Genomic DNA, 27,584 nt, shown 5'->3' on the forward strand with positions numbered 1-27,584 from the left:
AGAGGCTGCAACTCATAGAAATGATGGAATGGCAGGATTAGTGAGCACTGGCTGAACAGGTCATCTTATCCTTGCAGTAAATCAGAGGAAGGGAAACCAAAGAGCAGCTCCAGTGTGCTGACTGGGACGCAGCACAAGTCTGAGGGCTATGGGCAGCCAGCAGGCTCAGGGTGACAAAGCAGGCATTAGTACTGGAGGAAGAAGAGACTGTTTTTAGCAGTGAAGCAATGATTAGTAATTTATCATAGCTTTTGTAAAAAATGCACATTTTAGAATATAAAGGAGAAGCAACATTCTGGCTAATGCAAAAAATTAGTTGCTTTTTGATTATAAATATTTATATATCGTTTTTTAAAGAACACAAGTGCAAATAGCACAAGTGCATAAATTCCATTATATTGAGAGGTTTTTTTAATATGTAAAATCGGATAAATTAACCTACTTCAGAATAGTCCTGAAAACTATCTGGAATATAGCCAGCACTGGGTTGTTCCCTAGAGCCATGTTCTTTATTACAATGTCCTGTAGTCAGCATGCAGAACTTCTGAAAGTTATTTAGTATTTATCAGAATAGTATCTGTTCAGCCTCTACTTTCTGGATTTTCAGTGCTGAAATTATTCACATTGACCTTATTTCTCAGGCTTTTGCATCACATATAATGATAGTATCATGTTGGAATGACAGATAAAAAGCATTATATACCCACTTGTACTACTGAGATGAATTACATTGTATTTTATGGACTGTTTAAACCATTTTATTACTTCAGCAACTCTTGTGACGTCAAAAGAAATTTAGTATTTATATTCATTTAGAAATAGGACACAAATAAATTTTTCTAGTGAAATGTTTTTTAAAGGGAAAAAACATGTCCTTGAACTCACATAGGTCAACAAAATCAGTGGAACTATTTTAGATTTACAAAGCTATAGTAGAAAAGCATAATTGATTTATGTGTCATTTGTGAATCCAGCATAGCTCCTACAATCTCAGAGTCTCACAGAAGGGCTGAGTTTGGAAGGGACCTTTGGAGGTCTCCAGGTCCAACCCTCCTGCTCAAGCATGGCAACTTAGAGCAGGCTGGCCAGGACTGTGGCCAGATGGCTTTTGAATATCTACACAGATGGAGACTCCACAACCTCCCTGGGTGACCTGTGCCAGTGCTCAGTCACCCTCACAGTAGAGAAGTATTTTCTTGTGTGTTTTAATTTGGGCCCATTGCCTTTTGTGCTTTCACTGGGCACCCCTGAGAACAGCCTCCTCTTCATTCTCTTCCATCAGGAGTTTGCACACATTGGGAAGGTCTCAGAGCATTTGCTTCTCTGGGATGTGTAACATCTCAGGAAGCTCAGACAGTCTAAGAATACTTTGGGGCCTTTCCTGTGCTGGACTGAAAGCCAGTTGAAGACACTGGAGGGACTCGGCTTTTGTAGTCAGGGCCAGTCTCACCCTTGACCCAAGGTGCTCAGTCTCTCATATATTTTCCACTGTAAAGCTATAGAAAGTTTCACACTACTCTTACACCATAGCAATATTTGGTTTATATCTGTTACATGGCCAGTGACAGAATTGTCAGTGGATTTTTGCTGCCAAGCTCGTAGTCTCGAGTGACCCTTGCCCTTTGAAAGCTGGGCAGTATTCCTCATCAGGAGGGAAACTGAGTCTTTTCACTTGCAATTCACTTGGAATTCCCCTCTGAGCAGGAAACTCATACCCTGTATGTGTGTTGTTCTATGTAAATTAAAATACACCTTACGGTGCGTTGAAGTACTGCTTACAGTAATTAGACTTCTCAGAATATTTTGTTCCTATGTTTCCTTTCTTCCTTCCCCATGTCCTTTGAATTTCATTGTTCCTTGTTAGCAAAGCAGGTCTGGAGGTGTCAGTGCCTATGCCTGTCTCAGTCTCATCATGCATCAAAGTGCCGCTCTCTCCTAGGTGAGTGGGTTTTTAGGTATTCTGGAGTCCATGCATTATGGAACTCTACTAGAAGGCTCTATCTGGAGGCAGTGTATCAGTATATGAGGAGAATTCCAGTTAATGGTAGAGTCATCTAGTTTTAGTCTTCCTGAGGAATGAATAGTAAAATAAAGTATGTTTAAGAAAATCCTTATTCATTAAAATATATTACACTGAATTTGTAGCAGTCTGCACTAAAGAAGAAATTGGAAAAATAATATTGGTAATTTTTTTGGTAGAGAACTAAAAATATTTTTTTACATGGGAATTTTGCTGTAGGCCAAATTTTGCTCTGCTCTCCTTATAACCTATTCTGCCAAGATTGTCTGGGAAAACAGATAATCTTTTCCATTCCTTTTTCGTTATGTTCTTACCAGGGAGATCATAAAATATAAAATACCTGCAGCACATTATTATTTCAGTTTATTTCCAGTGCAAATAAAACATTAACATATGCTAGATATGAATATATTGGCTGTCAGACAGCTGGGAGTGGACAGATTTGCAGTGTTCTAGTTTAACCTGACTTTAGTAATACTGATTTCATCAGAATTTACTTAGTCAGGTAGCTATGAAATAATAATGAAAGAAATTCTGGTTCTATTTATGATTACAAAAAGCACCTAGGATATGTGAGCATTCACATTGCTATGTGTTGATTTCAATATGTTTGTTCTCACCAATGATGAGAGAACAAACACCATTCATTGGAGTGTGGGGTTGGTTTTTGTTGGTTTTGGTTTTTTGGGGGGTCGGGATTTTTTTGTTTGTTTGTTTGGGGTTTTTTGTCCCAAAACCAGGAGCACATCACCAAATCAGCAGCTTGTAGCTGATGTTCTAGTTTTTGCCTGGAGCTTTTATTCTGTAGATCTTGGAAAATCTGTAGAATCAGTAGCGGTCATCTTCAATGTGCATGAGTTCTGAAAAGAAGTTTGCCTTCACTGAAAACTGCAGAAACTGCAGGTTTTGGATGAGGTCACAGAAAAGTAACAAGTTGGAAGCAGAGAGTACTAATGGAGCTGGACAGAGTAATGTATCAAAACCAAACCAACCAACCAACCAAATGAGATTGCTGGCCTGTGCAGTTTTGCAAAGACCAGTTTGCACTCAACATACTCTTATTCAAGATTATTAAAAGGATTGCCACATTAACAAGGATTGTCTAGGTGAAACTTTGGCCCAGGGCAGACACTGGTAGGAGATATGGGAGTGTAAAAGAAGGCACACATACAGTTTTCTGACAGCACCTATGTCATGTGAAATGAAAAAATAGGAAGGCTGTGAAGGCTGAAACTCAATAAATTACTGGAAGAAACTCCACCACAAAACTGTCAATAATGTGATCTTATTTCCCAAGGAAGGGATGGTAAAATATGAGTGAAGTTGATTCAGCGAGATTAATATAAAATGATGTATACTGTTATTCTTTGTTTGTCTTTTTGTGAAGACAGTGATTTAAACCAGTCTTTTGGACTGCAGAAGTTTACTGCTTGGTTCACTTCTTAGCCATTGGTTGCAGATATCTAACGTGTGATGTGTAGACCTCCAGGCTGTTATTGATCACAGTTTCTACATCTGTCAGCTCATAAAATATATTCGGCTTCAAATAATGGCCACTTTGTCCCATGTGAGACACAACTTTAAAATTGAAATTTTGGCAGATATGGTGTAACAGGCCTTTATCCTGCTTTCTTCATCTGTTGCCTTCAAAAACATCATTGCAATCCTCTTTATTTGAAAAATTTCTGCTATTTGCTTTTGTCACTGTACCAAGCACAGGACTCTGTCTGTCGTATTTCTGTATCACTGTTCTGCCTCTTTGCCAATATAGAGAATGTTTTCACGAATTTTTGCCTTTTGGTGAGTTTTTATTTGGTACTGGTTTCCACTAAGAAGAAAGCTCTGTCCAATTGTTTCGGAGGGTTGTTGACCATCCTGAGCCTTTTTGTACAGGGTAGCTGACTAGTATTTTTTCTCCTCCTACTTATTGAAATTACTTTTGTAATTTTTTGATTGTAAATTAAAATTCCAGTTCTCCCCTTCTTGCTTTAAATTATTTTCAAGTATAATTTTGACTGGTTTCCCAGATTTCATTTTATTTTTAATTGGTGACATTATGTTAAAATTCCTTAACATTATCTGACGTCTATATTTTTTTCCTAGCCCATGAATAAAATTTAAACATATTATTGGGTTTGCTTTTTTTGCATTGTCATAAGATATGATGCTGAAGAACAATTTTTTTAGCTTGCTAATTTCTGATGACCAGTTTATACTTATATAGAATGGTGTTAGAATGGTATTACAGTGACATCATTGTTTGATGTAATAAATTAGGACAGAAAACACCTGGTTTCAATTATAAGACTTTTTTTACCCCCATCTTGAAAGCAAAGCAAGAAAATATGCTTGACTCATCGGGAAAAAAGGCATATACCTGTTTTTTCTAGTGAGTGAGCACTTCAAATACTTTGAAGATAGGGCAGATGAACAGGAATGCTTCTCCCTATGTCACTATTACTTTGACAAAGACATGTAAATTCAGGTATTATTTCCTTAACATGTCTCTTTAGGTTATATTCATATTCACCGAAGTGCAGTATTTCTCTCTAGGCTTGTAAAGAGGGAGTTGGGTTTTTTTAGATGTTTTTATCATGCTGTATCTAGAAACCTTGTAGATCTTCAAGGCACCTAAATGAGAAATCAAATCTGAGTATAGCATAGAAGAGATAATAATCTTGCATGCATATGACTTCAGAATGCTTAAATCATGTCCATGGTGTTCTGTGGCTCTGTATGTACGGAATTGCTACTACAGTGGAAGCACCTAACCACAAATTTTCATTTTACTAATTTTACACTATTGTATGGGTGAGTTGCCATGAAAAAACTTTAGGATAAATCAAATTTAAAAAATATAAAATTAAAACAGACATAAAAATGAATAAATTTATCACATCCTTGGGGAATCCCTGGGTCCATCAGTGCTGGTCACCTTTTTTAAGGACCACCTCCTCAGAGCATAGGAGCAGGCAATTCCAAAATTGTGGAACTCAAGCAGATGAAGCATAAGCACTTGGCTTTTTTTTTTTTTTGGAGCTAAGGCAAAAAAAGAAGGTATGTGCCCAGTGGAATCAAGGTTGGGTGACATGGGAGGAATAGAGATGCTGCTCACCCTGGTAGGGAGAAAATTCGTGCAGCCAAATTTCAACTGTAGTTCAAGCTGGCCAAAAATGTGGAGGACAATAAAAAGTTTTTAAAAACATGTTAATAACAAAATGCGGTGCAGAAATAACATTGGCCTGTTACGTGATGAGGATGATCACTCACAAATAGGGACAGAGACAAGGCAGAGGTGTTTAATGCTTTCTTTGCCTCTCTCTTCAACACTCATGATGGGCTAAGACGGTGACAGGGCCCTGAACTGGAGGACCATGACTTTGAGAATGATAAACTCCCAGCTGACCCTGCAGAACCTGCTGCTCCAGCAGAATCCCTGTAAGTCAGTGGCACCTGATGGAATTCATTTGAGAATCCTAAAATTGCTGGCTGATGCCATTGCAAAGCCTCTCTCAATGATTTTGAAAAGGAATCCAGGAAGGTCCCAGCAGAGTGGAAATTGGCTAACATTGTCCCAGTTTTCAGGAAGGGCAAGAAGGAGGACCCCAGAAACTACAGGTCTGTCAGTCTCACTTCAGTGGCTGGTAAAGTTATGGAGAAGATTTTTCTGGGAGGTATTGAAAAACACCTGAAAGGCAATGCAGTCATTGGGCAAAGCCAGCATGGCTTCATGAGAGGAAAGTCCTGCTTCTTCAACCTGATTTCCTTTTATGACAAGGTAACCCACCTAGTTGATCAAAGGAAGCCAGTTGGTGTCATCTTTTTGGATTTCAATAAGGCTTTCAATACTATCTCTCACAGGATCCTTCTGGACAAACTGTACAGCACTCAGCTGGATAAACACATCATGTGGTGGGTGAGCAACTGGCTCACAGGTCGAGCACGGAGGGTAACAGTGAATGGGATGACATCAGACTAGTTATCTGTCACTAGTGAGGTCCTACAGGGCTCCATCTTGGACCTTGTGCTCTTCCACATCTTCATAAATGACTTGGATGATGGACTGGAGGGGATACTAAGTAAATTTGCCAATGGTGCTAAATTGTGAGGAGCTGTTGACTCCCTCAAAGACAGAGAAGCCCTGTAAAGAGACCTTAAAGGGCTTGTTAATCACCAACCATATGAAGTTCAAGAAAAACTGTGCCGGGTTCTGCACTGAGATGGGAGAGCCCTGGATGTACATACATACTGGGGAACAAAATGCTACAGAGCAGTGCTACGGAAGGTGACCTGGGGGCCCTGGTCAACATCAAATTGGATATGAGTCAGCAGTGCCCTGGCAGCCAGGAGGGCCAACCATGTCCTGGGAGGGATCAGGAAAAGCATCGCCAGTCGGTTGAGGGAGGGGATTGTCCCACTCTGCTCTGCACTGGTGTGACCTCACCTCGAATATTGTGTGCAGTTTTGGGCACCACAATATAAGAAAAATATTGAGCTATTAGAGGGAGTCCAAAGAAGGGGTACGAAGTTGGTGAAAGTCCTAGAGGGGAAGCTGTATGAGAAGGGCCTGAGATCATTTGGCTGGTCAGTCTGGAGAAGACTGGGGGGAGACCTCATCACAGTCTACATTTTCCTTGTGAGGGGGAAGTGGAGAGACCTGCACTGATCTGTTCTCTGTGGTGACCAGTGACAGGACACATGGGAATGGCATGAAGCTGTGTTGGAGGAGATTTAGGTTAGATATAAGGAAAGGTTCTTCACCCAGAGGGTGGTTGGGCATGGAGACAGACTCCCCAGGGAAGCAGTCACACCACCAAGCCTGCCAGAGTTCAGGAAGCGTTTGGATGATACTCTCAGGAACATGGTGTGACTCTTGAGGTTGATCCTGAGTACATTGTACTTTCTGATTCTTGGTTTCCATATAAAGGTAGTGGAAAAATATATGGTTTCTGTACAATGGAAAAGGAAAAAAGTGCATTTGTTAATGTATCAGTAAGATAGAAGTATTGCAGGTTTCCTAGACACTGGCATAAACTATATCCCCATATAGACAAACACACCTGGTTGCACAGGGTGTGCATTAGACAAGTTTGTCTAATGTCTGGAAAGGTCCTCCTAAAGACAATAGGTGTGTTAACAGATATAATTTTTTTTTTAATTATCAGTAACCCTAAGGATTTCTTGTTGCCAAACAAAAAGGAATAGTCACATTAACAGTTGCTATGTCCAGCTTACTGTTTTCCCATGACTGCGTTGGAGCATCAGCAGATGCACTTGGGAGAAATTAGCTCTGACAAAGCAGAATCTGTAAACATCTGCTCCAGCTACTTTTAAATTTTTAATTATTTCAAATGCTGAACTAACTGTAGACATGAAGTATTGTATTGTTTGGAAATGTACAATGGATAATAGTAATTTCTAGCAGCCTTGAGAAGCAGGGGCAGGATGTTAGATGTAATAGGTTTCTATTTGAAGTTGTCTTTTGAAAATTTCCGAAACTATTGATAATACCTGATTTTTTAAAGCTAGTTTTTGATTAAATGTTATTTGATAATGAATGTTAAGAGTGAGTATATAACAAATTTGGAAAGCCAGTTTGCATGACTGACTTTAATCAAGATTTCAAAAAATGTTTTTACATTGCTCTCTGTGTTAGAAACCTTTTGCTGAACTAATGCTAAGGACTTAGCTTAAGAATATTAAATGCAGTTCCTGGAGGGCTTTTGATTATGCCAACTCATCCTGTCATTGTGGCTGAAGTGAGGGAGGAAGATGATGGGTATCAGAAGAGAGATGGAAGGATGGGCAGATTCCTTATGTGGGAACAAAACTGGATAGAAGAAATGTTGGGAGCTATGTCACTGCTATTGAGGATAGCTGGCACAAGGAGTCCATCGGATAATGTCTAATCCCACCTTTATGGGGATTAAGCAGGCATGTAATTTTGCATTGGAGTTGTCTTGGTCTGGCAGACTCCTGTGCTGTTTATAAACCTTTAATATAACTGTAATACAGTGGTCATATATTGCTTTTCTTCTCTTGTTACCCTCTAAGGCTTTTGTCTTGGCATTTGATTTTATTGTTTGACATTTTGCCGTGAAAGTTATTTGAGTATCGCATGGCCAACATAGTTAATTTGTCATAAAATGGTCAGACATTTTGATCACATTAGTCATGCCCAGGTTTTCAAAATCCTATGTTTAGAGTCCAAAATACTCCAGTTCTGTTTAACAAGCAGAATTTGGTCTGTTGCTCTAAAGCCAAAGTTTTGCATGTCTGTCAGTAGAACTGTTTTGGCTGCTCTATTTAACCGAGCTGAAGTTGCCATGGGAGTGGCAGTAATGCAATTTTTAAGAGAAGGTGACATCAAACACCTTGTACAGATTAGATCTTTGCTTACCAGGAGACAGCTCCCTTTGTGCAATGTGATATCCATTGACTTTGATTGGCTGTGGGCTCCTTCCTAGACTCCCTTGTCTGGCAGCCTAATTTATAAGTTTTACTTCATCTGTTTGGTCTATTTGCCTCAGCTGAACTGCTATCCACAGAGTTTTTAGTCACATTTTCACGTACTTTTTCAGTGTTCAAATTGCTTTTTTAGTCTTTAGGAATGCCTCAAGGAACCCTCATTCCAGGGCTCAGATGAATTCTGTAGAAGACTTTTCAACAAGAACATGTAGGATAGATGAATTATGTCATTTCCTTGTAGTAGTTGATAAAAATATAGGAAACATGAGAGGTAGGGGAAGGAATTTATTATTTTAGATTGACTCCTTGCCAATGTGACTAAACAGCCAGTTAGTGTTGTTTGAGGTGGCTCACACTGTAGATGCTCTTAAGTGATTGTAAAAGCAGTGTAGAATAATGACTTTTTGTTTTAAATGTAATAGAGACATTTAGCTTTCCCAACGAATAAGAAATAACACACAAATAGCAATTGATTCCTTACTATGATAAAATTTCAAATCAAATTTTCTTTTTTCAGCTGGGGAAGCAGAAGCAGATATGTGCAGCTTTTCAGCAGTGATTGACTGGAAAAATATATAGCAATATATTTTTTCAGCTTGAAGTTTTTGAATTGTTGAGAGACATGGCATGAAATGAGTCACGTCTTCAGCCTCACTGACTGCAGTAACAGCAAAGCTTGTGCTTTCCAGAAATTGAGCAAAGATGAAATAGTGCCCAAATCCCTGCAAAGATAAATGAGAAAGGGGTGAGAGCAATGCCTAGTAATGATATGGCAGTCAAGAGACAGAAATTCAGGAAAGGTGACGATTATCTCTGTGTATACTTCTAAGGATAAAACCACACTGTGGTTTTGCACTATGTAAGCTTGCAAAATAGGATTAATGGGACTTACACAATGCCTAAGCCTTGATCTCTCAACAGTAGAAAACGTAATCAAGGAGATTCCAAGGAGGAGGTTGGAAAATTAAGTGAATGAGACAGGTTTGGAGGGCTTTTTTGTGTGTGCTAATTTTGGGCGAGTTTCCCCCCTCCAACAAACCAATGTAAATGAACAAAGAATGCAGCAACATAGACTTAATTACCAGATTTAAACTGAACATTTGTAATTACTGACAAATTTCACAAAACTTCAAGCCCCATATGCCACTCATCAGACATCTTGTATTCTTGTGAATACAAGAAATTAAAGTGGTTTGAGGAGTTCACCAATGTGCTAAACTTTCTGCTTTCTCTTGGTGATAAGTCTGAGTCCGAATCAGCTTAGATACCATAGGGAAGTGTACAGGCATTCCTTATGGGAAGGCATACGCAGTCTAGACAGTGAAGGTGATAAATACAGAAATGAGAAAATGTACTATATGACATCCTGAGAACTCAGCAAACATAAGAGAGGAGTTTGCTAGGTAGTGGATTTTATATGGACGTTTTAGAAAATGCGAAAAGAAAGTGTCATTTGGAGGCAAGGGAAGAAAAAAAAGGACTGTGGAAGAGAAGTGATGGTTTGACAAACTGTTGATAATTCATTGAGCAAATGAATTATCAGTGCCAGTGGGCTACTGAAAATTCCTTTTGCTGGATGAATACAGAAAAGATGCCATATCATGACAACGTGTTAAATAATACTGCAGAGAATAGCTGTATTATCACTACATCTGTGTAAATGTAAGCAGACCTTGCTAATAATTTTTCAGACCCCGTACACATAATTACCAGTGCAATATTTGATCACTTTCTGTATACAAATAGATCAAGGGTAGTCAAACTTCTGAACAGCTGTTGTAGGTTTCCTGTTTCATCTTCTTAGAAGCCTGTGCTTTTAATAATATACATTATTTTAGGTACTGGGGGAATGTGGAAATTTGATGGCAAGAGGAAATGGTTGATGTAATACAACTGTAGATGAAATCCTACATAGGCAATAACTATCAAGATCTGGAACAACTAATCATCACGTAATGTCTTGACTGTGACTCACTCTGTCGAATGAGAGGACTTAGGAAGATGAAAGATTATATGCTTCCCCAGTGAGATACCAATCACAAAGTAATCAAAATATCCTGGGAAGCATCTAGCCAAGCAGAAATTAAATCTTCGCTGGACTTTTCTAATTACACAATACTAGTCCAGATGTTCATGTTGCTGAAACATCTTTATTTTTGAAGGAAAATAAAGACAGGAAACACCAGCATCATGGGATGTTAACTGGCTGTGACAGTTGCTGTAATGAGACGGGAGGAACATTCCTGTTCCACACTGCCTGGATGTGGGTTCCAATGTCTTAGGATGAAAGTGAGGCAGAAAAAAAGTTGGTAGCTTTGTCATTCTAGAAATCTTTCCAAGTATGCTCCGTACTTACCTAACCAGACAATCTTAGTTTTTAGAAGCCTTCAGATAACTTGATGGAAATCTGCCTTTTGCTGTTTGTCAGGATGCCTCCTAGGTGGGCAGTGGAAGAGGAGTGGGCTGGCAAGAGAGCAGGAAAAAGACAGAGGCATTTATGGCAGTATTGAGAGAAGAAAAGAAAGTGTGCACTGACAAACTTATACCATCGTTAAACCCACTGATATCTGTTATGTTAAATAAATACAGAGACAGGGGTACTGTTGTAGATGAAATGCCTTTGTGTTTTCAGCTAGGTTATCATGGGTGAGAAGAGAAAACCCAAGTGATAGTGCTCCAATTTAGAGCTTCAGAACGTACCTTAGTTCTTGCTGCTTTTTTATGGAAGGAACTGCCCAAATATGGTAGAATCCTTCATGTTTTAGAGAACACTAATAGAAAAAAATAATCCAGGTAGTCTTTATTTTGATGATTTTAAGAATAAATATCCCTTTTGAATGTAGTCAATGAGAGCAGCAGTACATAAGAAGACATGCTTGAGTTTGTACTTAAGAGTTGTCAATTTATTTTCAAGTAATTTTTTTCAATTGGGCATTTATTACCTGTTGGGTTTTCTCTCTTTTCTTAAATATAGTTTGGTCACTCTGTACAGACAGGTCCCTGATACCTGGGAGCTTTAAAATCTTGCTGACAAAGCCACAGCAAATTGCTTAGAATGTTTATTTAGGAGAGTTCAATGGATGAGATGTAATTTTCTTAGCTGCCCAGTGGAAGCAAGGTCAAGTGACATGGGAAGAATTCAGAGATGCTGCTTGCCACTGTAGGGAAGAAATTCATGTGGCCAAAGCATAACTGGAGTTGAAGCTGTTCAGAACTGTGGGGGACAATACAAAGAGTATTTTTTCTAATATATTAATGGCAATAGGCAGTACAGAAATATCGTTGGCCCGTTCTAGGATGAGGATGGTCATCTCACAAAGAGGGGCAGATGCAAGGTGTCTCTGTCTTCAACATGGATGACAGACCAAGGGGGTAGGTGCCCTGAACTGGAGGACCTTGACTGTGAGAATGATCAACTCCCAGTCAACCCTGGAATTGCACGGGATCTGCTACTCCAGCTGGATCGCTATAAATCTATGGGGCCTGATGAAATTCTTCACACAATCCTCAAAGAGCTGGCTGATATAATTGCAAAACCTCTCTCAATGATTTTTGAGTGGTTTTGGGAATCCGGAGAGGTCCCAGCTGGTTGGAAGTTTGTCCTGATTTGTGAGAAGGGCAAGAAGGAGGACCCCAGAAACTACAGGTCTGTCAGTCTCACATCAGTGGCTGGTAAAGTTATGGAGAAGATTATTCTGGGAGGTATTGAAAAACACCTGAAAGGCAATGCAGTCATTGGTCACAGCCAGCATGGCTTCATGAGAGGAAAGTCCTGCTTCTTCAACCTGATTTCCTTTTATGACAAGGTAACCCACCTAGTTGATCAACAGAAGCCAGTTGGTGTCATCTTTTCATCTTTTTGGATTTCAGTAAGGCTTTCGATACTGTCTCTCACAGGATCCTTCTGGACAAACTGTCCAGCACACAGCTGGATAAACACATCACATGGTGAGCAACTGGTTCATGGGTTGAACGCAGAGGGTTGACATCAGACTAGTTATGGGATGACATCAGACTAGTTATCTGTCACTAGTGAGGTCCTACAGGGCTCCATCTTGGACCTTGTGCTCTTCCACATCTTCATAAATGACTTGGATGATGGACTGGAAGGGATACTAAGTAAGTTTGCACAAAACTGGGAGGACCTGTTAAGTCCCTCAAAGGCAGGGAGGCCCTGCAGAGAGACCCTAACAAATCAGAGGACTGGACAATCACCAACCATATGAAGTTCAACAAGGGGAAGTGCTGGATTCTGCACCTGTAATGGGGTAACCCTGGATGTTCATACAGACTGGGGAATGAGATGCTGGAAAGCAGTGCCATGGAAGGTGACCTGGGGGTCCTGGTCAATGTCAAGTTGAATATGAGTCATCAGTGCCTTGGCAGCCAGGAGGGCCAACCATGTCCTGGGAGGGATCAGGAAAAGCATCGCCAGTCGGTTGAGGGAGGGGATTGTCCCACTCTGCTCTGCACTGGTGTGACCTCACCTCGAATATTGTGTGCAGTTTTGGGCACCGCAGTGTAAGAAAGATATAAAGCTCTTATAGGATGTCCAAAGGAGGACAACAAAGATGATGAAGGACCTCGAGGGGAAGCTGTATGAGAAGCAGCTGAGGTTATTTGGCAGTTCAGCCTGGAGAATAGGAGACTGAGGGGAGACCTCAATGCAGTCTACAACTTCCTTCTAAGGGGAAGAGGAGGGACAGTTCTCTGTGGTGACCAGTGACAGGATCTGAGGCAATGGCCTTGTAGTGGGTTGACCCTAGGCAGATACAAGGGCTCCAGCACACGTACTGTTGTCAGCAGGCAGCCATCAGAGACAATGAGTGCCTCCGGTCCTGCTCCTTGCCTCAGCTTTTATATCTGGGTTGATGTCATATGGTCTGGAATATCCCCTTGGTCAGTGTGGGTCAGCTGGCCTACTTGTGTCCCCTCCCAGGATCTCGCCCTTGATTGAAGAAGGAATGTTACAGTGCTGTGCTCAGCAGTAGCCAAAACATGGGTGTGTTATCAACACTCCTCTAGCTACCAATGCAGAGCACGGCACTGTGAGGGCTACTATGGGGAAATAAATTCCAGCTCCACCAGACCCACCACAGACCTGAAGTTGTGTCAGGGGAGATTTAGGTTAAATATTAGAAAAAGGTTTTTCACCCAGTGGATGGTTGGATACTGGAATAGGCTCCCCAGGGTGAGCCTGTGACCACTGGGTCACAGCTCCAAGCCTGACAGAGTTCAGGAAGTGTTTGGGTGATCCTCTCAGGCACATGATGTGACTCTTTGGGTTGGTTCTGAGCAGGGATAAAAGGGTTGGATTTAGTGATCCTTTTGGGTCCCTTTCAACTTCACATAAATTTTGTTATTCTGTCATGGCCAAATGTTGTGATTGTGGAGGTGGGAATGTGAACACTACTTGAAATTTCTGGGACTCACACAGGCAAATGTCTTGAATCATGCACTCCGCTGCCATGTTCTAACCCTCGAGAGTCTTCGAGTATATGAAGATACATGGGAAAGGGCCAAGGGCAATCTGGGCAAAGCCATCTCTCACACACACAGACTTTCTAAGTTTTCCTTGTTTCCAAGGCCTTATGGAGGAGAACTGATTTTCTTGCAGAAAGCATTTGTGATACTGTGTCACTGCATTACAATGGTTTCATGTGCCAAGACTTCCAAAGGCTGTTGGTGGAATAAAAAAATAACTTTTTGATTTCACACTAGGCTGGATGTCTTCCCTTGATGGCTCTTCTGTGTATGTTATTTTCTGTTTCTTTGAAGAATCAGAGGCTTATTGCTGTTAATAAGGAGACTGGGCTTTGAGGCAGTTTGGGTAATTTTTTTTTTAAGATGTCTGTGTTGTCTTACTCATATGTTGAGAATATTTTGGCTTTAGGAGTGTGTATTTTCCTCCAAGATAGAATGACAGTGATTTTGATGTATTTTGCCTTTCCTGTGAACAGGCATAGTCTGCCTATTGGGAACATGAGGATGTGTTAAGTTAACAGTTCTTTGCCTTTGTGTGGTCCTCGGGTATTGCTGTACTTCATTTTTTCCTGTCACATGTAGTTGTTCTTAGAAGCTTGAAATGTATGGGGCAAGGGAGAGGGTTTAATGTAGGAATATTTCAGTTTAGTGTCATGGGCTTTAATGCATAGAAGGTGATATATATATGACTGGATGATTGTCTTGTCCTGTCTGGATTCAAGATCTCTTAGTCCCTGGTAAAGATTTATATAGAATTTTTTCATATACTTCCTTCTAGAAGAGCTTGTTTTCTGGGACAGGAAGGAGACACTGTATTGAGGTTTTTTGACTCTGACTTTTCTTTGTGGATGTTGTACAAACTTCCTCCTCCTGTTAGCCTTAGGACTCTCCTCTAGACTCTCCCCTTTGGCTCTTTTCTACACTTTCTTTATTAAGTCTGACTTTAAACTCTGCTGTTCATGGGATTTAAAGTGTTGTAACATGCTGGGATATTAATTCTTGAAAGTGCTGTGCAGGCTTATATCACACAAGATACTTCATATTTTATAAGGTATAACTCATATTTTTGAATTTAGAAAAACATTTTTGTTGGTGTACCTATCACTTCTTTTTCAACATCAGTTACAAAATTTTACTTTTTACATGCTGACAAATTAATAAGAAGGAGCTGCAAATTAAAAAAAAGTAAAGCAGAAATGAAAATAACAGGAGTAATGATAATTAATATAGGGCATGCAAAATAAAAACAAACAAAAAAACCCATTCTTGTACTTTAGGTATTTTAAAATGTCTAGAAGTTGTAGTCTATTTTAGCAGAATAAGTAAATCTCTCTGTCAAAGTATAATTGATTTGCGTCTCCAAATCAATGATTAGCAAATTAGACCTCTAACATGTAATCTAGAACTTGGAAGTTGTAACCTACTCCTGTTATTTCATGATTATGGTTACTTGATGAGCCTTGACTGTGTCCTAAGCAACAGAGACAGGCATCTGATTTTCTATACCTAGCAGTTATGTTACTCAGCCTTTATACTTTGCATAATGTAGTTGCAGTAATGGACCCATTAAAAACAAAAAAAGCAAGACAGTTTGCTATGAAGATCTTTTACGTAGCTCTTAAATACTGAATACGAACTTTAGTGAGCAATCCAGTATGAGCTGTGTCAGCAACTGTAAAACCCAGTGCTGCCAGAGCACAGGAATGGCACCAGGCCAGGTCATGGTATAATAAACACCAATCCTAGGGATATCATTCTGTCATTTGATCATTGAAGACTTGAGTCTGTTCCTGTACAGAAAATTCATAGACTCTAATATACTTCAGCAGTAATGGTAAACAACTAGGATAATCAAGATACAAATACATAATGTTTAAATGAATGTGATGAAACATCAGAGGGCTGTGATAACAAATAAACATGTGGCTTCAGTGATCAACCTTCATCATGTGACTTTCCTCTTCAAGAAACTAATTATCTATTCATGCCCTGGCACTGCTCTCATAGTTCCATCTTCCTGTGCACCCCTGAGCTGTGTTGCAGGCAGTCATAGCTTCCTTGGTGTCACCTGAGACACGTCTCTTCTACTGTCTCAGTAGCTACCTGTACTCCATATTTCTTCAGTATCCTTCACCTTCTACTTATGTGTGCTTTTCTGGTTATTTTTGGGTTTTTTTTCTCCTCTGATTTTTTTTTTCTTATGATATACAAGAGTCCTAGAGATGGGTTTAGAATATTCTTGCAGCCAGTTCAGTCTTTTCATTTTGAAATGCAGTTATCTTTAAGAAAATGTATCAGTTCTATAAACAGAGTGCCAACACTTTTATACAAAATCACTGTGTTGTTTTTTTTTTTATTTTTTTTTTATTTTCCTCTGAAGCGGTGTGTGTATTTGAAGGCAGAACCTACTTTGAAGGACAAAGAGAAACTGTGTATTCAAGCTCAGGGGACTGTGTTCTCTTTGAGTGCAAGGTAAGAATACTGTTGATGGAAAAAAAATTCTTGCATGTTAGAATTATCAAAGTCCCACTGAAAGAAACTTTTGAAATACAGACAGGTCTAGCTTTAGAAGTGACAACAGAAAAGACATTTAATAGGTCCTGTGTTTATTTTGTCTTACTGAGTTCCACATAAAATTTTGCAAATAAATTTACTTTGCATAGCTGGAAGCTTTGATGATGCAGCTTGACAATCAAGCAGCATTCTTTCCTCCCTAGATATCATCTCCATGATCAGTAGTAGAACAGCAGCAGACTACCTTATGTTTCCATGTGCAGTGTTACTGTTCAAAAGTATTTGCTCATGTGTAAGGGGGGCATAATTTGGAATTCAGGATAATTCTTAGAGGAAAATCTAGAGAAAAAAGAAGGAAAAGAGCTGATACACTAGGTGTCTGGTATTTCTGGTGATGGAAATGGGGCAGGGTTACGCTTTTTATTTGTAAACAGAACATGCTTGTTACTGAGTCAGTCTTGCCGTGCTGCATGAATAGAGCTGCTCTTCAGGGCATAAATGCACCCCAGGGACAGCTGTGGGTTGAGAATTGCACAAACTGCTGCAGTGGGTTGCATGTTGTCTCTCCAGGGGAGGGATGGGAAGGAATCATGTCCAGTTAAAGAGCTGCGTGCTGTGCAGTGGAGTTGAAAACCTGCACGCACATTTCTAGGGCAGAGAAAAAGAGGGGAGCAACTCCTCTGGCCATGCAGCTCTCAGACCAATTTCTGGAAATCTCAAACATTTTCATACAGTTGTTAAAAAGTATGTTTTACAAAGAAGAACTGGGGACTCTAGTCTTACTGTTGTTGGTTTTAATCTTTGTTAGCTTACTTCCTGCACTAGGTGCTTTGAAACCCTTTTGAGAATGGAAAGGAGAAACTGGCCAGAAGTAATTTTGGATTCAGCTGTAGACTTTTCAGGGCTGTGAGCTCATATTTTGAACATGACACCTGAGACATGAATTCTCTGATTAGTCAGTGGATATAATTAACAATCACCAAAAGTTATGTGAGGTTGCCTTGTGTTTCTTACAGCTGGCAATTGCGATACTGTATGAAAAAAATGCCTCTGTTGGCTGGGCTAGTCTGTGTTTTGCTGATTAGACTTGTTTGCTGGTAGGCTGCCTCACTGTCCTGGTAGAAATAGTAAGCAGCAACTTTAACTGATTGAAATGTTGCTTTTTCAAGGACTGAAGTACACACAGTTTCTGCTGAACAGCCTTGTGAATGCTAATTCAGAGCAGAAAATCCATATACTATAAACTATGTTGGTCAGTTAGGAATTCATAGGCAGGCACTGTATTATTACTACTCAAGTTCTCATAAGAGGATATAAGTAATTACTTCAGGTCAAGAGATATTAATAGGAATGATGCAAGTACTGATTTCATGCTTGAAGTCTTATACTGATGTTATCAAGACAACATCCTTTTTGTCTGCACGTAATTAGAAACATCATGTTTTGTTTTGTTTGTCTGCTGCAGTTGTGCATGCTATAAGCATGCAGTTTTCTTTTTGAATATTATAAATAAGTGAATGAAAAATTATCTTCCAAATTAGAATTTATAGAAGAATTAAATGCAATCCAGACTACTCTGATTGATATTATTTCTATCAAAGGTAAATTTATCTTGTGGGATTTCCTGGTTTTGTTTGTCCTGGTGTAAAGCACATCTGTAGTTGGTTTTCTTTACTGTATTATCAGATTAAGGTTGGTTTCTCTGTCAAGATTGTTTAAGGTAAAGTTTGAAGTTTTGATGTTGGCGATTGTGTTCATGTTCATCTTTACATTTCATGCTTAAAGAGGATTTAAAATTAAATGCTAGACCCACAATAATAATACTACTAAAATAATACATGCAATGGCATATGTGTGATTTTAGATGCTTTCCTTGCATGCAGAAATGCAGGATCGTGAGTTCATTGAGCTCTTGTTTTAACCAGATTGTTTATTTTAAGGCAGGTGCCTCTAAGGAACATACTGTTGTTTGCCTTGTTCTCTTTCTTTGTCATATCATGACTAGAGCACTGCAAAACACATTATTTAGGTCCTAAAGGTGGCACATCTGTGGTAGCCAGATTGCTAAGGCAATCATTTTGTGTGGTCATACTGCAGTGACTTCATGTGACCTGCACTGAGTGCCTGAAGATATTTACATACCATCTTGTGGTATTGGACATTTCCAGATGCCTGATGAAAACTTAGCTGAGAAACCCTGTCTTTCCTGATAGGGACTCAGTGCCGGTTTCCTTCAGTGTTGCTACCACAGCAGTGAGATCAGAGATATTCCAGTTTGATTTTACTTGCTGTATAAATATCAAGCTTCTTTAGAGTATTCATTATGAGGGCCCTTGCTTCTGGAATCTACTGCCTCAGTTTTTGAGAAATAATTGTTACTCTTTCAGGCATAATGTTAAGAGAAACTTCTGAGGCAAGTTGCTTGACAGATAAGAGAAGAATAAGAGTTGTTACCACACTTTTGCTTCCTTGAAAAGGTTTGAGTATAGGGGAGTTCCTGATGCTTCTACTGTGCTATGTTGTCCTCTCAAATGGTCTTTGAAGGTACCTGGAGTTTGGCCTAGACAGCTTTTTGTTTGTATATTACAATGCTAAAACTCCACTAAAGTTATAATTTTCTTTATTTCCTATCTCACAGTAGTAATCAATTCCCTCACTTTAACAGGACCACAAAATGCAGCGTATTCCGAAAGACAGCTGTACAGCTTTGAACTGCCCAGAATCTCAGCAGATCCCCTTAGCTCACAGTTGCTGCAAAATCTGTAAAGGTAAGGTAATAGCAGGATATATATAAGCTCAGTGAGCAGGACACATATAAGCTCAGTGTAATTTTCCATTCTTATAGGTTATATAGACTTTTTTCCTGATAATCTTGAATAGGACACTCATATGCATGATGTCACTGTAAATCTTATGAAGCTGAATAGGTAAGAACTGTTACCTATTCAGATCACTGTGTGATCTGAAAATTGTTTGTAAAATGCCTAGTAGTGTAAATTCTGTGAAACACATTTATATGTTTTATTCCAGCCAAAAATGAGTGCAAAGTCAACGAAATCATATATATACTTAGTGATTTAATACCCATCACCTACTCCAGTGTCCAAACAAAATGGGATTGGAGAAATATCCATGTTCGCCAGCATCCTTCTGAGGTGCTTTGAGATATCTCTTTCAAAGAACTGTTCATGCTATGCAGTTGTTCAAATACTTGAGTAACTTGTTTACCTGTTTGGGTTTGTAGTCTGCATCTATAAGCAGGAGCTTTAGGGAATAATTTCGTATGCTGCATACCTTTTTGTGTTACACCCAGTCTGATCCTTACCAAAGGACAGAGGTATAGGAAGTGCTCTGTGTCCTTGGCCCACTCTTTTGATCTGGACTATCTTCAAACCTATGAGATTGCATCTTGAAGTGCAAGACTATGTCTGTTTCTTCTATAGCTAAATATGATAAATTGATACCTGGCATGAAAGAAGATGTTAGACTCTTGGACTGATTTTAGGTATACTTCAGTGAGAGTGCAGCTATAGTTGTTTCTGTGCTACTCAGCGCAAACATGAAGGTTATGATTAATGACATCAAGCCCAGAGATAAGAAAGAAAAAAAGAATTTAAGAGGAGATAGGTCTTGCAGTCTGTCCCAGTCAAAAAGGATTTTTAATGATAATTTTCTATAAAATCTTCAATGGCTTAGAGAAAATTCTGTTTCTTGTGCCTGGTGTAGCTGGAAAATATCTTTTGGTTGGGTGCTTTGTGAACATTTTCAATCCTCCCTGAACTGTGCTAGCTTGGCTTCTCATGAGCTGAGGAGCTTATTCTTTAAACAAGAAGTTGCTGTAGGCTGTTATTTAGCAGCATGTATTTTGCTTCTTAATACAACTGCTGCATAAGTGTCGAGAATCTTAAGAATACCAAAAAATCAGTAAAAAAGCCCTCACCGTTTCTGGATGACCTGTATCCTTTCTGGATGACATGTATCTTCTTAGTTAGTTAATGCCAAAATCGGATACAATCCAATACAGGCCAGGAAATCCAGAATATTACTTTGCCATGAACTCAGGATTCAATGGGAAGGAGAAAAAAAGGCAAAGAGTAGATGTCACTATGGCCAGAGGTTGCTCTTGACACATACACACACACTTCTGCTGTCATCAAGGAGTATTGAAGACCCTCTAACATGGTAAAAGGGTAGAGCATTTTGCTCCTTAATGTCCTATGTTAGATACCAGCACTGTGGTAGCTGTGGTAATAACATTACCTAAGCATATCTATAGATTGCAGAGGGACAATCCACAGCGGGAAAGAGAGAAAGAAAAACATTAGCCTCTCATCACAGTAGGTCTGTGATGTTTCCAACATGACTGTGTCACAGGGTCTCAATACCAAAACATTCTGCCTTTACAGGCTCTTCTGTTTCCTTGTCTTGTTTTGCTTTGTTCCTGTTGCTTCGCACTGTTCCTGAGCTGTCCAAGTGCAAAAGACCACTTTGACCTGATCCCTGGGCACTCTGTACTTCTTGGAGTGCTTGTTTAACTAAGCTTCTGTGAGGTTAGGGGAGGAAGCTCTTTCACAGCAAAGTATGAAGAAGAAACCAGGTGGAGTGATAAAAATAATAATCTTTACTGCTAACAAATACTTGTTTTCTATTTTGCAAGAGTCTTGTGTTACAGCCTGATTCCAGCTTGCATTACAGCCTGATTCCAGCTTGCATTCTGTAGCTGTTGCTGTTATACCACTCCTGGTTCCCTGAACCTGACCCATATTCCCCAGTTCTCCTGTGGTTTTGGGAGAAGAAAATAGTTATTGAAAAACAGTACTGTTGCTTGACCAATTCCAATACTTCAGTGAAAGAAGAAAACTTGAAACAAATAAAATTATTGATAAAACAATGAAGGAGACAAGCTCCACACCTTTATATACAGATGTGGAAACTAGAAGCTTCAAGTCAGTTACTACAACCGGATAGATTTCAACACAATAAAGGATGATTTAATGGTGTTCAGCAACATAGCATCATTAAATTTCATGAGAGCAAACAGGATACATTTTAAAAAAACCCTACTGAGTTTCCAGCCTGGAAAAGAACTTCATAATCTTAAAAATATTAAGATGCAATGGAAAGTGGTCACAGTAAAAAGGAAAAGAAAAAATAGGAAAATAGGAAATAGGGATGGCTAAAAGGTGAGATTTTAAAAATAAAGTTCTCTGGAATGGAAAGGGTGATGCAATAAGGGAAGAGTATTCAGTCAATGGAGCTTGAAAGGAAGAGATAAGGGAAAGATTAAAGCAAAATAAGTCAATGTTAATCAAAGACTTCTGGTTAAATGTGGAAGGATTTTACAAATACACCTGGGAACAAAAAGTGCTAGGAAAAAAGTAATCCCACTAGTAAGTGAGACGCTGAGTGTCTAAAGCTACTGAGCTCTTTTAAAAATGTTCAAACAAACAAAAAAAATGACAAGAAATACATAATTAAGATGTGTCCTGTAAAAATACTTAAGAATGACGAGGAGACAGTAAAGGGATTTAAGCAAGCCAGCTATCCAGCTGCTTCAGATCAATGCCATAACCTGAAATTGAATTGAAGACCTAGAAACAGTCTGTTCTTGTGGCCTTTACTACTCCTTTCATCCATTTCATGCTTGGTACAATTTATTTTTCTATATCTCACAGACAATAGAAAGGTATTCTTTGACCTAACAGAAAAAGATAGGACTGTCTTTGACAGGAATGTTTTATAATCCCTGGATTCTTTTTAATCCTCAATCATGCTTGTTTCTGTACAGGCCATGACTTTTGCACTGAAGGACATAACTGTATGGAGCATTCTGTCTGCCGAAACCTAGATGACAGAGCTGTCTGTAGCTGTCGAGATGGCTTCCGAGCACTTCGAGAAGACAATGCCTACTGTGAAGGTAATACTTCGTACAAATGCTTAGCTCTGTTGTATAAGTTACTTTGGAATGAATGTACTGGTTCATAAGTTGTCAAAGGGATAGACCTATTCAGAGCAATGAATTAGGTATGCAACATGTTGGTCAACTAATCTCTTCAATTAAGTTCTTTAAAAAAATAAAAAATCTGATAAGCATGGAGGTGACCAGTTAATATGACTGAGGTCTTGAATTAGAAACATGCTTCTATCTTCTCTGTGGTGACCAGTGACAGAACCTGAGGGAACGGCCTGAAGTTGTGTCAGGGGAGGTTTAGGTTGGATATTAGAAAAAGGTTCTTCATCCGGAGGGTAGTTGGGCACTGGAACAGGCTTCCCAGGGAAGTGGTCACAGCACCAAGCCTGACAGAGTTCAAGAAGTGTTTGGGTGATCCTCTCAGGCACATGGTGTGACTTTTGGGGCTGGTCCTGTGTGGAGCTAAAAACTGGACTTGATGATTCTTGTGGGTCCCTTCCAACTCAGCATATTCTGTGGTTCTGTGGTAGAAAATTTTCCTTTTTCTTTCCGTGATGTTCAGATACTCAGGCAATCTAAAAGTCAACCATTTGAAAAACGTAAGAGTATAGCAGTTAGTTCCTCTTTTCACTGCTGCCTATTCCCATTCTCTCTCCCCAGGAAGTAAGAAATACTAGACTAGTATTGTTAATCACACTGAGTCAAGATTTATTATTTGAATTGCTCTTATGGTATCAGGGAGCAACAAGCTACTTAATAAGAAGAGAATCATCTTTACAATCAAGCATAATCAGGTGAAAAACCCCCATCCCCACTCCAGCAGCAAAAAGTCAAAATCCACTTCACAGTTTCTTAGTGTTTGTGCTAACTGTTGCTGTTCCTCATGAAAACCCTGATTCTGCAAACACATAATGCCAGTGTGCTGTCAGGCCATTCTTACCATGAAGCTTAAGTGCTGGCAACAGAATGGACTTTGACTAATAAGCGGTTTGGTTCAGATAAAATTGAGTCAAGCATCAGTGAGTAGAGTTTAAGGTACTCTGCAGTCCCACCTAATAGCTGCATTGTTCTCAGGTGATGCACAATAAATGGGTGGAATCAAGGCCTTTTAAGGTTGTTCCTTCGGCTGAACTCTGACAGAGTTAATGCCTGCAGCTTGCTTGAGTTAGTAGCTGCATTAATGTCAGTGGGAATGCTCATCTGTAGATTTAAATTTGAGAATTCGTGGTTGTTTTCAGGAAAGGAGTGTATCATTAATTCTGCTTCATATACATCTCTACTTAATGTTTATGGTAAGCTTTCTGATTGAAGCTGGTTTTGAGAATTAGAACTAAATATTATACAGAAACAAATCCCTTGCTCCTCATCATGTTCCAGCAGGCATCTGACATCAGGACCTGCTGTATAACTTTGAGCATCAACCACTTTTTATCCCATAGCCCCTGGAGACTATGCTGTGGCTTAGGCTGTGGATTTGCATTTCTGGGAACTCGCAAACCGTTTCCTGTTTGAGGGGATTGCTGTAGCAATGAAGTTATGGTGAAATCAGGTGCTTTGAGAAGATTTTTTTCTGTGGCTCTATTGTCACTCCACTGAATGAAAGCAGAAAAACAAAATATGCCTTCTTAGTGATCTTCGGGTCGCTCAAATTAGTCTGTTGCTTTGTGTGGAACTTGCCAGGCATGCCATAAGCAAAAAGAAGAAAAGAAGCTTTTTGATCAACATTGAGAGTGAAATGTTTGATGAGGACAAAGCAGATTATCATATGTGAGGCTGATGCATTTATATTTTAAGTACATTTACCAGTTTGTGCAATACATGATTTCAGTACGATGATTTTTTGAGAAGATTTCTTGAACCCATTGCTTCTGTATAGGTAAATAACATTGTTTCTGAGTGGTAATTATCAATCTGCTTAACTGCTTTCAGAGGATGTGTATAAGTGGGAACACATTATTTACAAAGAAATAATAATTTTCCGTATTACTGTGTTTGAATGCATTAAATTCTCACTTAAAAATGTTCCTTTTCCAGGAACACTTGGTCGCATTGAAGCTAAGGGGAGTAAGTCCCATTAAGAAGATGTGCCCATGTAAGCAAAGCTCAGGAGGTTGGATTCTTTCCATAAGAGGAAGGAAATCCTTCTCCCAGCCAAGGGTGAAGCTACCTCAACAGGAAAAACAGCCTGGCTTTGCTGCTGGTTATGTGCTGTAGCTGCAGTGTAGGCACCACACTTAACTATGCACAGTTGGTACATGGGTCCAGACCTGGCCATGGCTGTCCGTCCCTGACTGTGAGGGTCATGTGCTGGTAGGACTGGAAATAAGGTTACAACTTGAAGCTCTGAGGTTGTTTTTGTGGAAGAGAAGGGACAGGGAATTGAAAGAGCCATGCTTCTTCAGAACTGGGCTTTCAGTATTATAACCCTTTTTCCAGTCCAAATATCTCTTTGAGCATTGAGGTTTTTTATTTCTGGAAAGTGACTCTTACCTTATTACTAAACTAAGTAAAAGCAAAGGGCGCAATAGCAATAGTGTAAAACCAAGTCTTTTTAGAGTCCTGTGCCTCAGCTTGAAAGGCTGAAACAGTCCCAACCTCCCTTTCTCGGCAGATGACCTTTCTTCATTCTGACATTATTGTGGCTTCAATTGCAAGCAACATCATGTGTAGAAATGTCAAGTAAACACAAAGCCTTTCAGAGAAGGCTTCTTGTAATGGTTGGAGCCTGTAGGTACGAGATCTGTTTCTATGTTTGCACTTAACAAACTTCAAATATTTTGCAGAATTGCATGTCATTGGTTCTGTGTTAGAACCAAATTTCACTAAATACAATCCTGATTTGTGCCTCAGCACTGTTAAAATTCAAAGAATAAACAGAAGTAATGATGGTCCCATTGGCAGAGCTTCTCCTTGAGGTAGAAGAACAAATATAAAAGTATTCAAAGCTGGGTTCAGTGTGGGTCTGGAAAAGCTGCATAAATGTCATCTGAATGGTGGAAGGCTTTGGCTTCTGTCCTAGAAAGAACTTGTGCTTTTCCAAAGCTGTGTGATGTCCCTAGATACTGTTATGGTAGATAACTTTCTGTTTTATAAATATAGAATTTGTTAATATTTATGTCACAATTAGCTTTCCCTTGGAGGACTGTGTAAAGCAATAGTTAAAGAACTGGGATTTCTTCATTTAGTTACTGTAAGCCTTATTCCAAATACTTTGAAATCTATTTTTTGCCTCAGGTTATTATGAAGTTTCAGATACTTTGTGGGCAGGTTTGGTACAGATTATGCTGTGCTGCCCAGGTGTAGGTGCTTTTAAATATAGCATCCTTGGTGTACAGCTTACCTAACATGAACATTTTACAAAAACAGATGTTCTGATGAAGTGTAATTAGTTTTCCCCAAAACAACACCTGCAGTACTCTCAAACTGATGATCACCCTCCAGGATATATTTCAAATAGTGTTTAAGGCCCACTACATTTATGATGGTAGAGTTATGCTGAAAATGTTTTTAAGGATAAAATTTGTGACTCTTGGCTACGAAGATATTCTGATGCATCTAATGGAGTATATTTCATCTATTTCTGTGCAAAATCTGATATCACTTCAGAAGTGTTGCTAAGGATTGCTGGTTAAATGGTGAGGAGAGCAGACTTAAGAAAGAAGACAGGAGAATACAGTATTCTTTTTGTAAAGACCAAGACAGAATATGACCTGAGGAAACCGAGTATTTTGCCTGGTGCAGAGGCCATTTTACATCACATACTGATTTTGGTCACGATAGAGTTATTTTTCTTCATAGCAGTCTGTATGGTGCTGTGTTTTAAGTTTGTGACATCATTCTCAGCAGTAAAAACAGGTGTACTCTTTCTGGAGTGGCTGTTGTTCAGAGACTGGTTGGGCACCAATCTGCTGGTGGGAGCTGGAGAGTGATGGCCTTTGAATCACTTTTTTCCCCCTTTTCCCCCCCTTCACTTATTAAATGGTCTTTATCTCAACCCATGAGTTTTTTCTCACTTTTGCTTTTTCATTATGTCCTCCATCCCACTGGACAGTGGAGCAAGGAAGCAGCTGGTGGATGCTAAATTGCTGACCAGGGTCAACCCTTTAGCCATCACAAATTTACCTTATGGGTATGTGGATCGTAATGTTTGGGTTTTGATATTTGGAAATATAGTTGTACTAGTTGCACAGTACACAACATAGCTAACTTAACAATTTGGGATCATGTAGTAATATTAAACAAGTTTTTGTGAAACGATTTTCCATTTATATTCTGATTTATCCCTCTTCCTAAGTAACTCTTGTAGCTTCTCTGCTCTTGTCATGTTTGTCCCAGTTTCAAGTGTAGCAGATGAAATTAGACCAAAGACTGACTTTGTCTGCTTTGAGAATTGCATCAGCTTCACTGAGGACTGTTCCTTGAGGGGAGAAGGTTTTCGGTTAAGAAATCTGCTTTTGAATAAACTGGCTTGATTTGAATCATTGTCAGTGGAGGGAAGTAAGCAGTCTAAGAGTATAAATTGTCTCTTTCCAGAGATGTTTGAAGCATGTCAGAAATGCCACTTAGTTGGACCTCATCAGGTTTCCATTAGCTCAGAGTTGTATGTTCTCATTCTGTTTGGAAAGACTTACTAATTTATCTCTGTGGTTGCATAAAATTTCTAATGCATTATTCTGCCCTCCTCCCCAACAATATAAGCATTACACTTCTTCACTTACCTAATTACCTAATCTTACTGTTAGTCTTATTGGTTTAAACTACTGGATTACAAAAGTAAATTATGTTTTCAAAATTATTATGATTTTACAGATTGCAGTGACAAGAAAAAATCTTATAAGACATAAATAGTAATAATCAAATTGCAGTAGGATATGTGTTGCGTTGTATTGGCCAAGTACAGTTATCAACAACATATTTTTTGTTAAAGTAGGTGTAATATTGGTAAGAGTGTAAGTAATGGAGATAAACCCTAGGGTATTAAAATATATTCTATTAAGTCCTCTGGGTCTTTAATAACCAGTACTGGGCTTTTTGCTAGCTTTTCTGTCTTCATGGTATGCACTGTATTTTTTGGGTGAGAGTCCTACATAGGAGCTCTACAGTACTGTCAGTTTTGTGAACCTGGGAAGGTTACCCAAGCTTCTCCCTTCATACATAAATTCTTTTTTGTAACTGAAATGTGATGAT

At 39.2% G+C, this 27,584-nt stretch overlaps 1 protein-coding gene across 2 annotated transcripts in view; it reads left to right on the top strand.

Moving 5' to 3' along the window:
• The window catches only part of NELL2 (neural EGFL like 2), a 135,951-nt gene that overhangs the window by 37,394 nt on the left and 70,973 nt on the right, over positions 1-27,584 (top strand). For both annotated transcript variants that reach the window (XM_064655844.1, XM_064655845.1), the window contains exons 10-12: positions 16,353-16,444; positions 19,152-19,254; positions 22,275-22,403. In XM_064655844.1, the coding sequence (XP_064511914.1) occupies positions 16,353-16,444; positions 19,152-19,254; positions 22,275-22,403 (324 nt within the window). The remainder of the gene's footprint in view (positions 1-16,352; positions 16,445-19,151; positions 19,255-22,274; positions 22,404-27,584) is intronic.

The sequence above is a fragment of the Pseudopipra pipra genome, chromosome 5 (assembly GCF_036250125.1).
Source record: "Pseudopipra pipra isolate bDixPip1 chromosome 5, bDixPip1.hap1, whole genome shotgun sequence".
NCBI lineage: Eukaryota > Metazoa > Chordata > Aves > Passeriformes > Pipridae > Pseudopipra > Pseudopipra pipra.